This window comes from Marmota flaviventris, chromosome 2, assembly GCF_047511675.1.
Source record: "Marmota flaviventris isolate mMarFla1 chromosome 2, mMarFla1.hap1, whole genome shotgun sequence".
Classification (NCBI taxonomy): Eukaryota; Metazoa; Chordata; class Mammalia; order Rodentia; family Sciuridae; genus Marmota; species Marmota flaviventris.
In genome coordinates, this window is record NC_092499.1 from 118,617,826 (window position 1) to 118,632,213 (window position 14,388).

The following is a 14,388-nucleotide window of genomic DNA, read 5'->3' on the forward strand; positions in this document are numbered from 1 at the left end:
GTGGTTGGATTCTGGATATCTTGAAGGTCAGTGTGAAGGATTTGCTAATGGATTGGATATGGGTATGAGAAAAGGAGCGGGTAATGATTCCATGGCTTTGGCCTAAAGAAATGGATGGTACTTTGTAAATATTGGATGAATCCATGTATGAGGAGGTTATGAATTCAAGATTGGGGCTGTTAATTTTGAGATGACTGTTAGACCATTACATGGAGATGTGGACTGGGCAATTAGAGGTAACCTTCTGGAGAGCAGGAGAGAAGTCCAAATTGAGATTCTTGTGCAAGTCACTGGTCGCCACTTGGAAGAATTATAAAATATTTGTGGAAGGAAAATTATCCCATTTACAGTAACATCAAAAAATAAAATACTTGAGAATAAATTTTAAAAAAAAGATGTGAAAGACCTCCACAATGAAAACTACAGAGCCCTAAAGAAAGAAATTGAAGAAGACCTTAGAAGATGGAAAGATCTCTTATATTCTTGGATAGGCAGAATTAATATTGTTAAAATTTGTATACTATCAAAAGTGCTATACAGATTAAATGCAATTCCTATTAAAATTACAATGACATTCTTCATTAAAAATATAAAAAGTAGTCATGGAATTTATTTGGAAAAATAAGAGGACCAGAATAACAAAAGCAATCCTTAGCAAGAAAAGTAAAGCAGGAGGCATCACAGTACCAGATGGTAAATTATACTACAGAGCTATAGTAATAAAAACAACATGGTATTGACACCAAAACAGACATGGAGACCAGTGAAACAAAAGAGAAAACACAGAGACATGCCCACATAAATACAATTATCTCATATTAGACAAATGCACCATAACCATGCTTTGGAGAAGAGATAGAAAATGGTGCTGAGAAAACTGGAAATCCATATGTAGAGAATGAAATTGAACCCCTATCTCTAACCCTGTACAAAACTCAACTCAATGGCTGGGGTTGTAGCTCAGTAGTAAAGCAATTTCCTAGCATGTGTGAGGCATTGGGTTTAATTCTCATAAATAAAGCACATAAATAAATAAAATAAAGGTCCATGGACAACTAAAAACAATATATATTTTTTAAAAACCTCAAAGTGGATAGAGGACATAGACCCAATATGAGAAAAAAATATTCACCAATAAAAACAGAGTGACAACCAGAGATATGAAAAATTGTGCTCTATATGTGTGATATGAATTGTAATGCATTCTGCTGTCATATGTAACAAATTAGAATAAAAAGAAACATACACATACACAAAACAGAGTGAAAGAATAAACTGTAGTATGGTCACTGAATGGTATTCTACAATAAGAAAAAAATGTACATGCAACAGTGTTTATGAAGCCAAACAGAAAAGTATTTCTGTATGATTCTATTTTTATAAATAAAACTAAAGTATGTTATTAGAAGTCAGGATGGACATTATTAGAGGGGAGGAGAATGTAAGTAGTGGTTAAACAGTGCTGGGAGCTCTTCTGGAAGTCTGGTAATGTTTTACTTTCCCCTGGTAGTGGTGATTTATTTGCTTGATTATCCTTCATTGAGCTGCACATTTAGTTTTGGATACTTTTTGGCATACATGTTACTTTTTTTTTTTAAATGTTAAACTGTCATGTTAACATACCTCCTTGGGAAAAATCTGTTGTCTAGGCTCTAATTTTCCAAGCTGTGCTTGAGTCCTGGCTATCCTCTTTCTAAGTGGTCATGAATTATAAAAGGTAACCTGTGTAAACTATGGTGGGAAGATTGTTCCACAAGTAACCAGGCTCCCAATACTGGGAAAGAGGCAGAATAACAGTCAACTGAAAGAATTAGTGCAGAGCTAAGCCTGTCTCCCTGGACATTGAAAATTTTTATTGTTAAGTTTGTGCTTTAAAATGAATTAGAACTCAATAGGAAATTGTGCATGGAAGTATAACATTAAAGCTCCAAAACCTGTATACATAACTATAAGATAGAGCATTATTTCTCAATAGAATACAGGACAGTATAAACATATATCTTAAGTTGGGTTAGTTATGTTAATTATTTTGCTTCTTTTAGCATTAAGGTGTGCTATAATTTCTCCTTTATACAAAGATGTTTGTCTTCTAGTGTTTATTCATACTGTTAAAGTAACCTACATAGTACAGTTACTTAAGAACCAAATCCTACTCTTACATATGTATTGGTCATGTCCTCATTGATACTTCAGTTGCCTCAATTTCTTACCACAGTTCAAATAGTTAGCACTATAGACCAAATCTAACAATATAAAATTTAAGAGGGATAAATGCAAGGCCTTACAAGGTTTAAGATGAAAAAAAGGAAAAGTATAATTTACCAACATGGGTGATAAGTTTCAGGGTGTTAATTTATTTAAGGTCTGCCTCTTCAATGAGACTGCCGCTGAAAAGGTTAATGATTGTAGGCTGCACTGCTCAGTAATAGGAGATAAAACTAGATCATAGCAAGATTATGGTAAATTTGTGGCATCATGTTTTGTGTGACATTGACAAACTATAGCTCATCCAAAGGAAGGCTGCAGATTTCGAGAGGTTGTGAAAAATGTATTATTTGGCTGAAGAAACTAGGACCCTGAAGTCTCATAACAACTTTATAAGGCATTATCTCCATTTTACAGAGAGAAAATTGAGGCTCAGAGAGAATAAATTATTTATTAAAATGTATGTAATTGAAAAGTGGTTGGCTCAGGACCCAGATCTCTTTTTTTTATAATTTGTTTATTTTTTATAATTTGTTATGCATGACACAGAATGCATTTCAATTCATAGTACACATATAGAGCACAATTTTTCATTTCTCTGTTGTACATAAAGTAGAGTCACACCATTCGTGTCTTCTTCAATAGATGAATGGATAAAGAAACTGTGGTATATATACACAAAGGACCCACATCTCTTGATTATTAATCTGGTATTCTTTCTGTTTACAAATATTGGTGTTTAATTTTATTTCTTAAAAGCTTAGCTGTTGTCTCAGGAAATATGAGGAAAAACTTGAAGCTATGAAGGAAAGGCTACAGATTAAATGAAAGGCAAGGGAACATTCAGGGTAGGGAGAATGTTTCTCATATTTTCTCTGTTTGAGAAAATAGTTGGATTGTTAGAATTATGTTTATCAGTATTACAGAAACATTTTTTAAACATATTTTTCTGTTTTTCAAGGTTTTTGATTCCAATGAAGAATCTGGGTATCTTGTTCTCACCATAGTTATATCCGGTCACTTCTTCATTTCCCAGGGACAGACACTACTGGTAGGTCTTATGCCTAAGTTTAACATGCAAATGTGTTTCTTTATCTTCTTAGTTTTACATTCATTTTTGTACCCTCAAACTTCTTCATTCTCACTGAAATTCTGTAAGTTCAACAAATTAAGCATTATCAAACATGCTATAACAGTAGAGAGAGAAATATACCATGTATCACCTGCTCTAAAGATGTTTAGGATTTAGTGAATCAAAGTAGATCAAAGGATTGAGATTAACCAGTATGATAAAGTTTTTTTAATTGGGGAGATTGATTTGAAGAAAGGCTAGATGTATAGAAAAGGCCAGAGGGTTTTCCAGGTAGGGAAAACAGCATATGCACAGGGAATGGATTTGAGGAATTAGCTGAACGAAAACCAAGGATGTTGTTATTGATTGGTAGACTCCTCCAAAAAATTCTTATTTATGAATAAGCATTTGTTCTTTACTCTGTGTATGTATACATTTTAGAAAATTTTAGAATTAAGAAATATATGAAAGAAAAAATAAGAATAATCTTGCTTACAAGTTTAGGGTTTTTTTAGTATATTGAAATAACAAAGAATTATTAACTCTTAATCAAAAAAATCATATAAGTAGGGAAAGGTTGAGGCTGGGGTTGTAGCTCAGTGGTAGAGCACTTGCTGCGCATGTGTTGGGTACTGGTTCAATCCTGGGCATCACATAAAAATAAATAAAATAAAGGAATTGTGTCCATCTACAACTAAAACTATTTTTAAAAAAGAAGGGAAAGGTTATAGAAGGATATTACATCATTTGGCCATGAATAATGTTTACATAGGCATAATAAATTCAAATAACAAATATTTCCTGAATATATACCTAGACGTAGTTTACTCAATTAACAAGTATTTATTGAACACTCTTGTACACTAGGCATTTTAATTTGGGAACTAGTGACATAGCAGTGAACAGTACAGACAAAAATCCCTATCATTGTGGACTGTCCTCATTCTAGTGAGGAGAAACATTAATAAGCAAATAGGCCAAATATATTTAAAAGACATTATTTTTTTGGTGAATCCCTTACATGTTCTGCTCTGATATGATGGTGATGGTAGGGTATATTGTGATGATTCATCTTTCTACTTAAAGGAAATATGGCTTTATCCCTGAATGTGAAATGACCTGCAGAGTCATCTTTGTGCTCCTCATGACTTTTAAACTGCAGTATGAGTTGCACTGTTTTGTTGTATCTGCCACTGTCAGGGCCTGCATTCCTTGCACTTTAGATGTTTAATGAAGCATACTCCAGACCATAGCCTTAGGGATGCCTAGCACATCTAGTTCTCCCTTTCAGTGTTATAGGTCTTTGTTGAATGGTGATATTAATACAGCTTGACTTCCTCAGGATTGTCTCTGCTCCATCTTTTTTGCACAGTTGTGTCATTACAAAATGGTCAAAGTTTCTTTGTATCATATGTGGAATGATTTTTGCAATGCAGTTAAATAACCAAGTTTATTAAATTCCAAGATAACCACTACTGAGAAATAGAAGGGTAATTCTTAACTCTACAACTTGATGCATCTGTAACTTCAATATTGAGTAATAAAAAATCTTGTACTGTCATGTGTAACTAATTAAAACAACAAAAAAATAAAAAGTAAAAATTAAAAACAAAAAAATCTTTAAACAAGCTTTTGTTTGTGTATATTTTTATCTTTCTTTGGTTAAATGCCTAAGAAAGGAAGGTACGTACTGGTGGGTCAAATGAAATGTCTCTTTTTAACTTTATAGGAAAGTACAAAACAACTTTCTAAAGTTGCAGTTCCATAAGCACTGTGTGAGGGTTCTACCTGTTCCATATACTCACCAATGCTTGTTGTTGTTGTTGTTTTAACTATTCTAGTACCCAGTAATATCTCAAGGTGGTTTTAATATGTTTTTCTTTGATGACTAATGAAATTGAGCATCTTTTCATGTGTTTGCTTGTCATTTGCAGGTCTCCTTGGTGCAGTGTTTCTTCCTGTCTCTTAACTATTTTCAGTTGAGTTGTTTACATTCTTGTATTCAAATTATAAAAGTCTTTGTTTCAGTTACACCTCTTTTTATCAGAGCATGTACTGCAAATATTTCTCCAGTTTGTGGCTGGCGTTTTTATTTTTTAGTGTCTGTTGAAAAACAAGTTTAAAATTTTGAGGTTCATTTTTTCCTGTTATGATTCATGCTCTTTGAATGCGATTTAATCAATTTTTATCTACTCCAGGTTTACAAAGATTACTATTTTCTTCTGGTTTTAAATAGTTGTAGCTCTTCTATTTAGGCCTGTGGTATATTATTAAATGTTTAGTATTATTTGATAATATTATTTTTATTTTGTATAGAATTCTTTCCCTCAAAGCAATGTGACACTGATAAAAATTATTTTATTATGCAATATAATCATGGATCTTAGGGAATTTACATCTTAAATCATTGAGTTAATTTTTTTTAAATTTTTATTGTTGGTTGTTCAAAACATTACATAGTTCTTGATATATCATATTTCACACTTTGATTCAAGTGGGTTATGAACTCCCATTTTTACCCTGTATACAGATTGCAGAATCACATCAGTTACACATCCATTGATTTACATATTGCCAAAATTGTATTGTCTGTTGTATTCTGCTGCCTTTCCTATCCTCTACTATACCCCCTCCCCTCCCCTCCCCTCCCCTCTTCTCTCTCCCTTTCCCTCCCACCTCTCATCCCTGTTTAATGTTAATCTTCTTCTCCTGCTCTTTGTCCCTACTCTGTTCTTAGTTACTCTCCTTATATCAAAGAAGACATTTGGCATTTGTTTTATAGGGACTGGCTAGCTTCACTTAGCATAATCTGCTCTAATGCCATCCATTTCCCTGCAAATTCTATGATTTTGTCATTTTTTAATGCAGAGTAATACTCCATTGTGTATAAATGCCACATTTTTTTTTATCCATTCGTCTATTGAAGGGCATCTAGGTTGGTTCCACAGTCTTGCTATTGTGAATTGTGCTGCTATGAACATCAATGTAGCAGTGTCCCTGTAGCATGCTCTTTTTAGGTCTTTAGGGAATATACCAAGAAGGGGAATAGCTGGGTCAAATGGTGGTTCCATTCCTAGCTTTCCAAGAAATCTCCATACTGCTTTCCAAATTGGCTGCACCAATTTGCAGTCCCACCAGCAATGTACAAGTGTACCCTTTTCCGCACATCCTCGCCAGCACTTGTTGTTGTTTGACTTCATAATGGCTGCCAATCTTACTGGAGTGAGATGGTATCTCAGGGTGGTTTTGATTTGCTTTTCTCTGACTGCTAGAGATGGTGAGCATTTTTTCATGTACTTGTTGATTGATTGTATGTCCTCCTCTGAGAAGTGTCTGTTCAGGTCCTTGGCCCATTTGTTGATTGGGTTGTTTGTTCTCTTATTGTCTAATTTTTTGAGTTCTTTGTATACTCTGGATATTAGGGCTCTATCTGAAGTGTGAGGAGTAAAAATTTGTTCCCAGGATGTAGGCTCCCTATTTACCTATTTATTGTTTCTTTTGCTGAGAAAAAACTTTTTAGTTTGAGTAAGTCCCATTTGTTGATTCTAGTTATTAACTCTTGTGCTGTGGGTGTCCTATTGAGGAATTTGGAGCCCGACCCCACAGTATGTAGATCGTAGCCAACTTTTTTCTTCTATCAGACGCCGTGTCTCTGATTTGATATCAAGCCCCTTGATCCATTTTGAGTTAACTTTTGTGCATGGTGAGAGAAAGGGATTCAGTTTCATTTTGTTGCATATGGATTTCCAGTTTTCCCAGCACCATTTGTTGAAGATGCTATCCTTCCTCCATTGCATGCTTTTAGCCCCTTTATCAAATATAAGATAGTTGTAGTTTTGTGGATTGGTTTCTGTGTCCTCTATTCTGTACCATTGGTCCACCCGCCTGTTTTGGTACCAGTACCATGCTGTTTTTGTTACTATTGCTCTGTAGTATAGTTTGAAGTCTGGTATCGCTATACCGCCTGATTCACACTTCCTGCTTAGCATTGTTTTTGCTATTCTGGGTCTTTTATTTTTCCATATGAATTTCATGATTGCTTTCTCTATTTCTACAAGAAATGCCGTTGGGATTTTGATTGGCATTGCGTTGAACCTATAGAGAACTTTGGGTAATATTGCCATTTTGATGATGTTAGTTCTGCCTATCCATGAACAGGGTATATTTTTCCATCTTCTAAGATCTTCTTCTATTTCTCTCTTTAGGGTTCTATAGTTTTCATTGTGTAAGTCTTTCACCTCTTTTGTTAGGTTGATTCCAAAGTATTTTTTTTTTGAGGATATTGTGAATGGAGTGGTTGTCCTCATTTCCATTTCAGAGGATTTGTCGCTGATATACAGGAATGCCTTTGATTTATGCGTGTTGATTTTATATCCTGCCACTTTGCTGAATTCATTTATTAGCTCTAATAGTTTCTTTGTAGACCCTTTTGGGTCTGCTAGATATAGAATCATGTCACCTGCAAATAGTGATAATTTAAGTTCTTCTTTTCCTATTTTTATGCCTTTAATTTCTTTCGTCTGTCTAACTGCTCTGGCCAGTGTTTCGAGAACTATGTTGAACAGAAGTGGTGAGAGAGGGCATCCCTGTCTTGTTCCAGATTTTAGAGGGAATGCCTTCAATTTTTCTCCATTCAGAATTATGCTAGCCTGAGGCTTAGCATAGATTGCTTTTACAATATTGAGGTATGTTCCTGTTATCCCTAGTTTTTCTAGAGTTTTGAACATAAAGGGATGTTGTACTTTGTCGAATGCTTTTTCCACATCTACCGAGATGATCATATGGTTCTTATTTTTAAGTCTATTGATGTGGTGAGTAACATTTATTGATTCCGTATATTGAACCAGCCTTGCATCCCAGGGATGAATCCTACTTGATCATGGTGCACAATTGTTTTGATATGTTTTTGTATCCAATTCGCCAGAATTTTATTGAGGATTTTTGCATCTAGGTTCATTAGAGATATTGGTCTGTAGTTTTCTTTCTTTGAAGTGTCTTTGTCTGGTTTAGGTATCAGGGTGATGTTGGCCTCGTAGAATGAATTTGGAAGTTCTCCCTCTTTTTCTGTTTCCTGAAGTAGCTTGAAAAGTATTGGTATTAGTTCCTCTTTAAAGGTTTTGTAAAACTCTGCTGTATACCCATCCGGTCCTGGGCTTTTCTTAGTTGGTAGTCTTTTGATGGTTTCTTCTATGTACTCAATTGATATTGGTCTGTTTAGGTTGTCTATATCTTCCTGACTCAATCTGGGCAGATCATATGACTTAAGAAATTTATCAATGCCTTCACTATCTTCTAATTTATTGGAGTATAAGGATTCAAAATAATTTTTGATTATCTTCTGTATTTCTGAAGTGTCTGTTGTGATATTGCCTTTTTCATCCCGTATGCTAGTAATTTGAGTTCTCTCTCTTCTTCTCTTCGTTAGCATGGCTAAGGGTCTGTCGATTTTATTTATTTTTTCAAAGAACCAACTTTTAGTTTTGTCATTTTTTCAATTGTTTCTTTTGTTTCGATTTCATTAATTTCAGCTCTGATTTTAATTATTTCTTGCCTTCTACTTCTTTTGCTGTTGTTTTGCTCTTCTTTTTCTAGGATTTTGAGATGAAGTGTGAGATCATTTATTTGTTGGTTTTTTCTTTTTTTAAGGAATGAACTCCAAGCAATGAATTTTCCTCTTAGAACTGCTTTCATTGTGTCCCATAGATTCCGATATGTTGTGTCTGTGTTTTCATTTATCTCTAAGAATTTTTTAATTTCCTCCTTGATGTCTTGTATAACCCATTGATCATTCAGTAACCTATTGTTCATTCTCCAAGTGATGCATGATTTTTCCTTCCTTCTTTTATCGTTGATTTTCAGTTTCATTCCATTATGATCAGATAAGATGCATGGTATTATCTCTACTCCTTTATATTGTCTAAGAGTTGCCCTGTGACATAATATATGATCTATTTTTGAGAAGGATCCATGTGCTGCTGAGAAAAAAGTGTAACTACTTGATGTTGGGTGGTATATTCTATATATGTCAATTAAGTCTAGGTTATTAATTGTGTTATTGAGTTCTATAGTTTCCTTATTCAACTTTTGTTTGGAAGATCTGTCCATTGGCGAGAGAGGTGTGTTGAAGTCTCCCATGATTATTGTATGGTGGTCTATTAGACTCCTGAACTTGAGAAGAGTTTGTTTGATGAACATAGCTGCACCATTGTTTGGGGCATATATATTTATGATTGTTATGTCTTGTTGGTGTAGGGTTCCCTTGAGTAGTATGTAGTGTCCCTCTTTATCCCTTTTGATTAACTTGGGCTTGAAATCTATTTTATTTGATATGAGTATGGACACTCCTGCTTGTTTCCAAAGTCCATATGAGTGATATGATTTTTCCCAACCTTTCACCTTCAGCCTATGTATGTCTTTTCCTATCAAATGCGTCTCCTGTAGGCAGCATATTGTTGGGTCTTGTTTTGTGATCCATTCTACTAGCCTGTGTCTCTTAATTGGTGAGTTTAAGCCATTAACATTTAGGGTTATTATTGAGATATGGGTTGTTCTTCCAGCCATATTTGTTTATTTATGTTACTAAACATGGTTTGTTTTCCTCTTTGATTATTTTTCCCCCCTTTACTGTCCTACCTCCCACTGTTGGTTTTCATTGTTATTTTCCATTTCCTCTTCCTGTAATGTTTTGCTGAGGATGTTTTGAAGAGATGGTTTTCTAGCTGCAAATTCTTTCAACTTTTGTTTATCGTGGAAGGTTTTAATTTCATCTTCCATCCTCAAGCTTAATTTCGCTGGATACACAATTCTTGGTTGGAACCCATTTTCTTTCTGTGTTTGAAATATGTTATTCCAGGATCTTCTAGCTTTCAGAGTCTGTGTTGAAAGATCAGCTGTTATCCTGATTGGTTTACCCCTAAATGTAATCTGCTTCCTTTCTCTTGTAGCTTTTAAAATTCTCTCCTTATTCTGTATGTTGGGCATCTTCATTATAATGTGTCTAAGTGTGGATCTCTTATGATTTTGCATATTCGGCGTCCTGTAGGCTTCTAGGATTTGGGATTCTGTCTCATTCTTCAAGTCTGGGAAGTTTTCTCATATTATTTCATTGAAAAGATTGCTCATTCCTTTGGTTTAGACCTCTATACCTTCCTGTATCCCAATGACTCTTAAGTTTGGTCTCTTTATGTTATCCCATATTTCTTGGATGTTCTGCTCATGGTTTCTTAACAGTCTTGCTGAGCTGTGTATGTTCTTTTCAAGTTGAAATACTTTGTCTTCATTGTCTGATGTTCTATCTTCTAAGTGTTCTACTCTGCTGGTAGTATTCTCAATTGAGTTTTTACGTTGGTTTACTGCTTCCTGCATTTCTAGGATTTCTGTTTGTTTGTTTTTTATAACCTCTATCTCCCTCTATAGTTGATCTTTTGCTTCTTGGATTTGTTTATGCACTTCATTGTTGAAGTGATCTTTCATTGTCTGATTTTGCTGTCTGATGTCTTCCTTGAGACTCCAGATCATCTGAAGCATGTATATCCTGAATTCTTTATCTGACATTCCATCTGCTGCAGATATTACCTCTTCTAACGTTGAGTTGACCTGCATTGCTTGTGGTCCTTTCTTTCCTTGTCTTTTCATATTGCTCACGTTTCTTTCTGCTTGGTGAAACTGTTGTGTTATTGAAATTTCCCCCCTATATATTTATATTGCTCTTGTATAGTTGAAAAGTCTCCCTTGCAGGGGCGGGCGGCGGCTGTGCTCCTCCTCCAATTGGGGTGATCTGTCTACCACGCTGACGGGCCACTGGGCCTGTTCTGCCGGTCGGTCGCAGGTCTGCCTACCTTGCAGGCGCGGGCGGCGGCTCTCCTCTGCCCTTACTCCAATTGGGGTGACGTGTCTACCACGCCGGCGGGTCACTGGGCCTGTTCCGGGCACGGGCGGCGGCTCTGCTCTGCCCCTACTCCAATTGGGGTGACGTGACTACCATGCCGGTGGGTCGCTGGGCCTGTTCCGGGCACGGGCGGCGGCTCTGCTCTGCCCCTACTCCAGTTGGGGTGACGTGTCTACCACGCTGGCGGGCCGCTGGGCCTGTTCCGCCGGTCGGTCGCAGGTCTGCCTCCTTGAAAAATAGTGCTCCCACTGTTTGAATCCGGAGCCAGTAGGAATGCAGCCTTCCTCTAATCTTCCATCTTGAATCCTCCCCCATGCTCAAGGTCCTGTGTTCAGTCCCCAGTACTAGTAGTTTGAACACAGAATGCCATCTTGCCCCTTCCTGGGAGTTCAGGTTAATTTTTCTTTTGCCCTTTCTCAAGCCACAGGGAATGTTCACCTGACTCCTGGATGACAGTGTTTTACTTCCTTCCTGAGACACAAGGTTCTTTTAGGCAGGAAGAAGGGTGCTGGTGGAGATTTGGATCTTTCTTGCAGCAGTTTCCTCCTCCTTCAGGCCTTAAGTCTTGTAGCAGTAAACCGTTCCAGCAGATGACTGAACAACACACTTGTCTTCTCTAATGTCCGTTTCCATACCCGCTCCCCGTTTCCATAGAAACACGCAATTCCGCCGCGTCACACTCCGAGCCGGAAATTCGAGTTAATTTTTAATGTATGGTGAAGTTAAGTATTTGGGCTTGCTTTTTTACATGTGGATATCAATTATTCTGGCAGCATTTATTGAAAAGACAGCTTTTCCTCCCTTGTTGAATTACCTTAGCACCTTTATTGAAAATCAATTTGCTAGGTTTATTTCTGGACTCTTTTCTGTTCTGCTGACTTATATGTCTATCCTTATTCCTGATTCTTGATTATTTTTGCTTTCTTATAATTTTTGATATCAAGTAGTATAATTCTTCCAATTGTGTTCTTTTTCCAAGTTGTTTTGGCTATTCTAGGTTATTTGCATTTCCATATACATTTCAGAGTAAGCTTTCCTACAGTAAAGCTTGCTGGAGTTTTGATTGGGACTCCTTTGAATCTACAAATCAATTTGGGGAGAATTGACTTCTTATTATTGAGCCTTCCAAACTGTGAACATGTTTTAACTCTCCATTTTTTTTTTCTTTAATTTTTCTCAGGAGTGTTTTGTGATTTTTACACTACAGGTCTTACATAAACTTTGATAAATTTGTCCAAATATTTCAATTTTTGTTATTGTAAATAGTAAAAATAGATATACAATAGTTTTTTGCTGGTGTGTAGGTAGAGACATGAGGTCAGTAAATATTAAAAAACCAGTTGTATCCTCATCTATTAGTTCTGTAGCTTTTATGTAGATTGCTTAGGATTTTCTACATAAATGATCTTTGTCAGCAAGTAAAGAGAGTTTGACATTCTTCCTTACCAATCTGTGCACTCTTCTGACCCCCTCTACACTTTCTCCAGATTACACTGACTAGGACATCCTTTATAGTATTGAATAGAAATGGTGAGATTTGCTGGGTATGGTGGCGCATGTCTGTAATCCCAGCAGCGCGGGAGGCTGAGACAGGAGGATTGTGAGTTCAAAGCCAGCCTCAGCAAAAGCGAGATGCTAGGCAACTCAGTGAGACCCTGTCTCTAAATAAAATACAAAATATGGCTGGGGATGTAGCACAGTGGTTGAGTGCCCCTGTGTTAATCCCTAGTATCTCTACCATCCACCACCCCCCCCCCAAAAAAAAAGGAAAGAAAAAAAAGAATGGTGAGACTTGACATCCTTTTCTTGTTCCTGATCTTAGAGGGAAAGCATTCTGTCTTTTTACCATTAAGTATAAAGTTAGCTATAGAGTTTTTTGTGGATGCACTTTAGAAGATTGAGGAGTTCCCTTCTATTCCTAGTTTGCGAAGAGATATTATTCCCTCTGAGATTCTGATTATTTTAAAATAAAATTTGTGTATGTATTTAAGGTATCGAGTGTGATATTTTGATATACATTGAAATTATTACTATAATCAAGCTAGTTAACATGTCATCACCTGATATAGTTACCATTTTGTGTGTGGATGTGTATGGTAAGAATACTTAAGATCTGTTCTACTAGCAAACTTAAAGTACACAGTATACTATTAACTGTAGTCACCATGCTGTACCTTAAGTCTCTAGAATTTATTCATCCTACACAACAAAAGCTTTAAATCCTTATGCCAACATCTTCTATTTCCTCTTTACCATCTCACCACCCCTAGTATTCACCCTTTTACTTTATATTTGTATGGATTCAACTTTTTTTAAAATATATTTTTAGTTGTCAATGGACCTTTATTTATATGTGGTGCTGAGAATCGAACCCAATGCTTCACACATACTAGGCAGGCGCTCTACCACTGAGCTACAACCCCAGCCCTGGATTCAACATTTTTAGATTCCATATACAAATGAGATCTTGAAATATTTTTCTTTTTGTGTCTTGCTTAATTCAGTTAGAGTATGTACTCCAGGTTCATCCCCATTTTCAAAAACGTGTAAATGTATGCTTGCATTACACTTTCTTTATCCATTTATCCATTGATGGACATTTAGATTGTTTCCATTTCTTGGCCATTGTGAATAGTTAGTGCTGCAATAAATGTGAGTGCAGATGTGTCTTCCAAATATCATTTCTTTGGATTCATAGCTAGAATTGGGATTGCTGGATCATACAGTAGTTATTTATTTATTTATGGAATTTTCATACTGTTTTCCATAGTGGCTGTACCAATTTATATTCTCAGCAACAGTGTATAAAGGTTTCCCTTTCTTCACATCCTTACCAACATTTATCATTTGTCTTTTCAATAATAGTCATTCTAAGAAGTAGGAGGTGACACTTCATTGGGGTATTGATGATCAGTTATGTTGACAACCTTTTTATATTGGTTATTGGTTGGTTATTGGTCTTTGGAAAATTATCTATTCAGGTCTACTGAGTTTGGATATTAATCATCCCCTAAAGGTCCATGGATTAAAATGTTCTATACTTATATTCTCAAATTTTTGTTGAAGCTGCACCTCTTTTCCCCCTCCCCAAAAGTCATTTATTTCAGGGAAACTGATGGCTAGGGCCCAATAACAGCTTTATGTGTATGATAATGTTTTTTTATAGAAATTCAGAAGTCAGCAAAGCTTTGGGCTTTCTGCTTGGTCTTGAGAAGATATTTAA

At 35.9% G+C, this 14,388-nt stretch overlaps 1 protein-coding gene across 2 annotated transcripts in view; it reads left to right on the top strand.

Annotated features, from left to right (window-relative positions):
• Rec114 (REC114 meiotic recombination protein) overlaps nt 1–14,388 on the top strand; it is a 110,841-nt gene that overhangs the window by 30,330 nt on the left and 66,123 nt on the right. For both annotated transcript variants that reach the window (XM_071608456.1, XM_071608457.1), the window contains exon 2: nt 3,167–3,256. In XM_071608456.1, the coding sequence (XP_071464557.1) occupies nt 3,167–3,256 (90 nt within the window). The remainder of the gene's footprint in view (nt 1–3,166; nt 3,257–14,388) is intronic.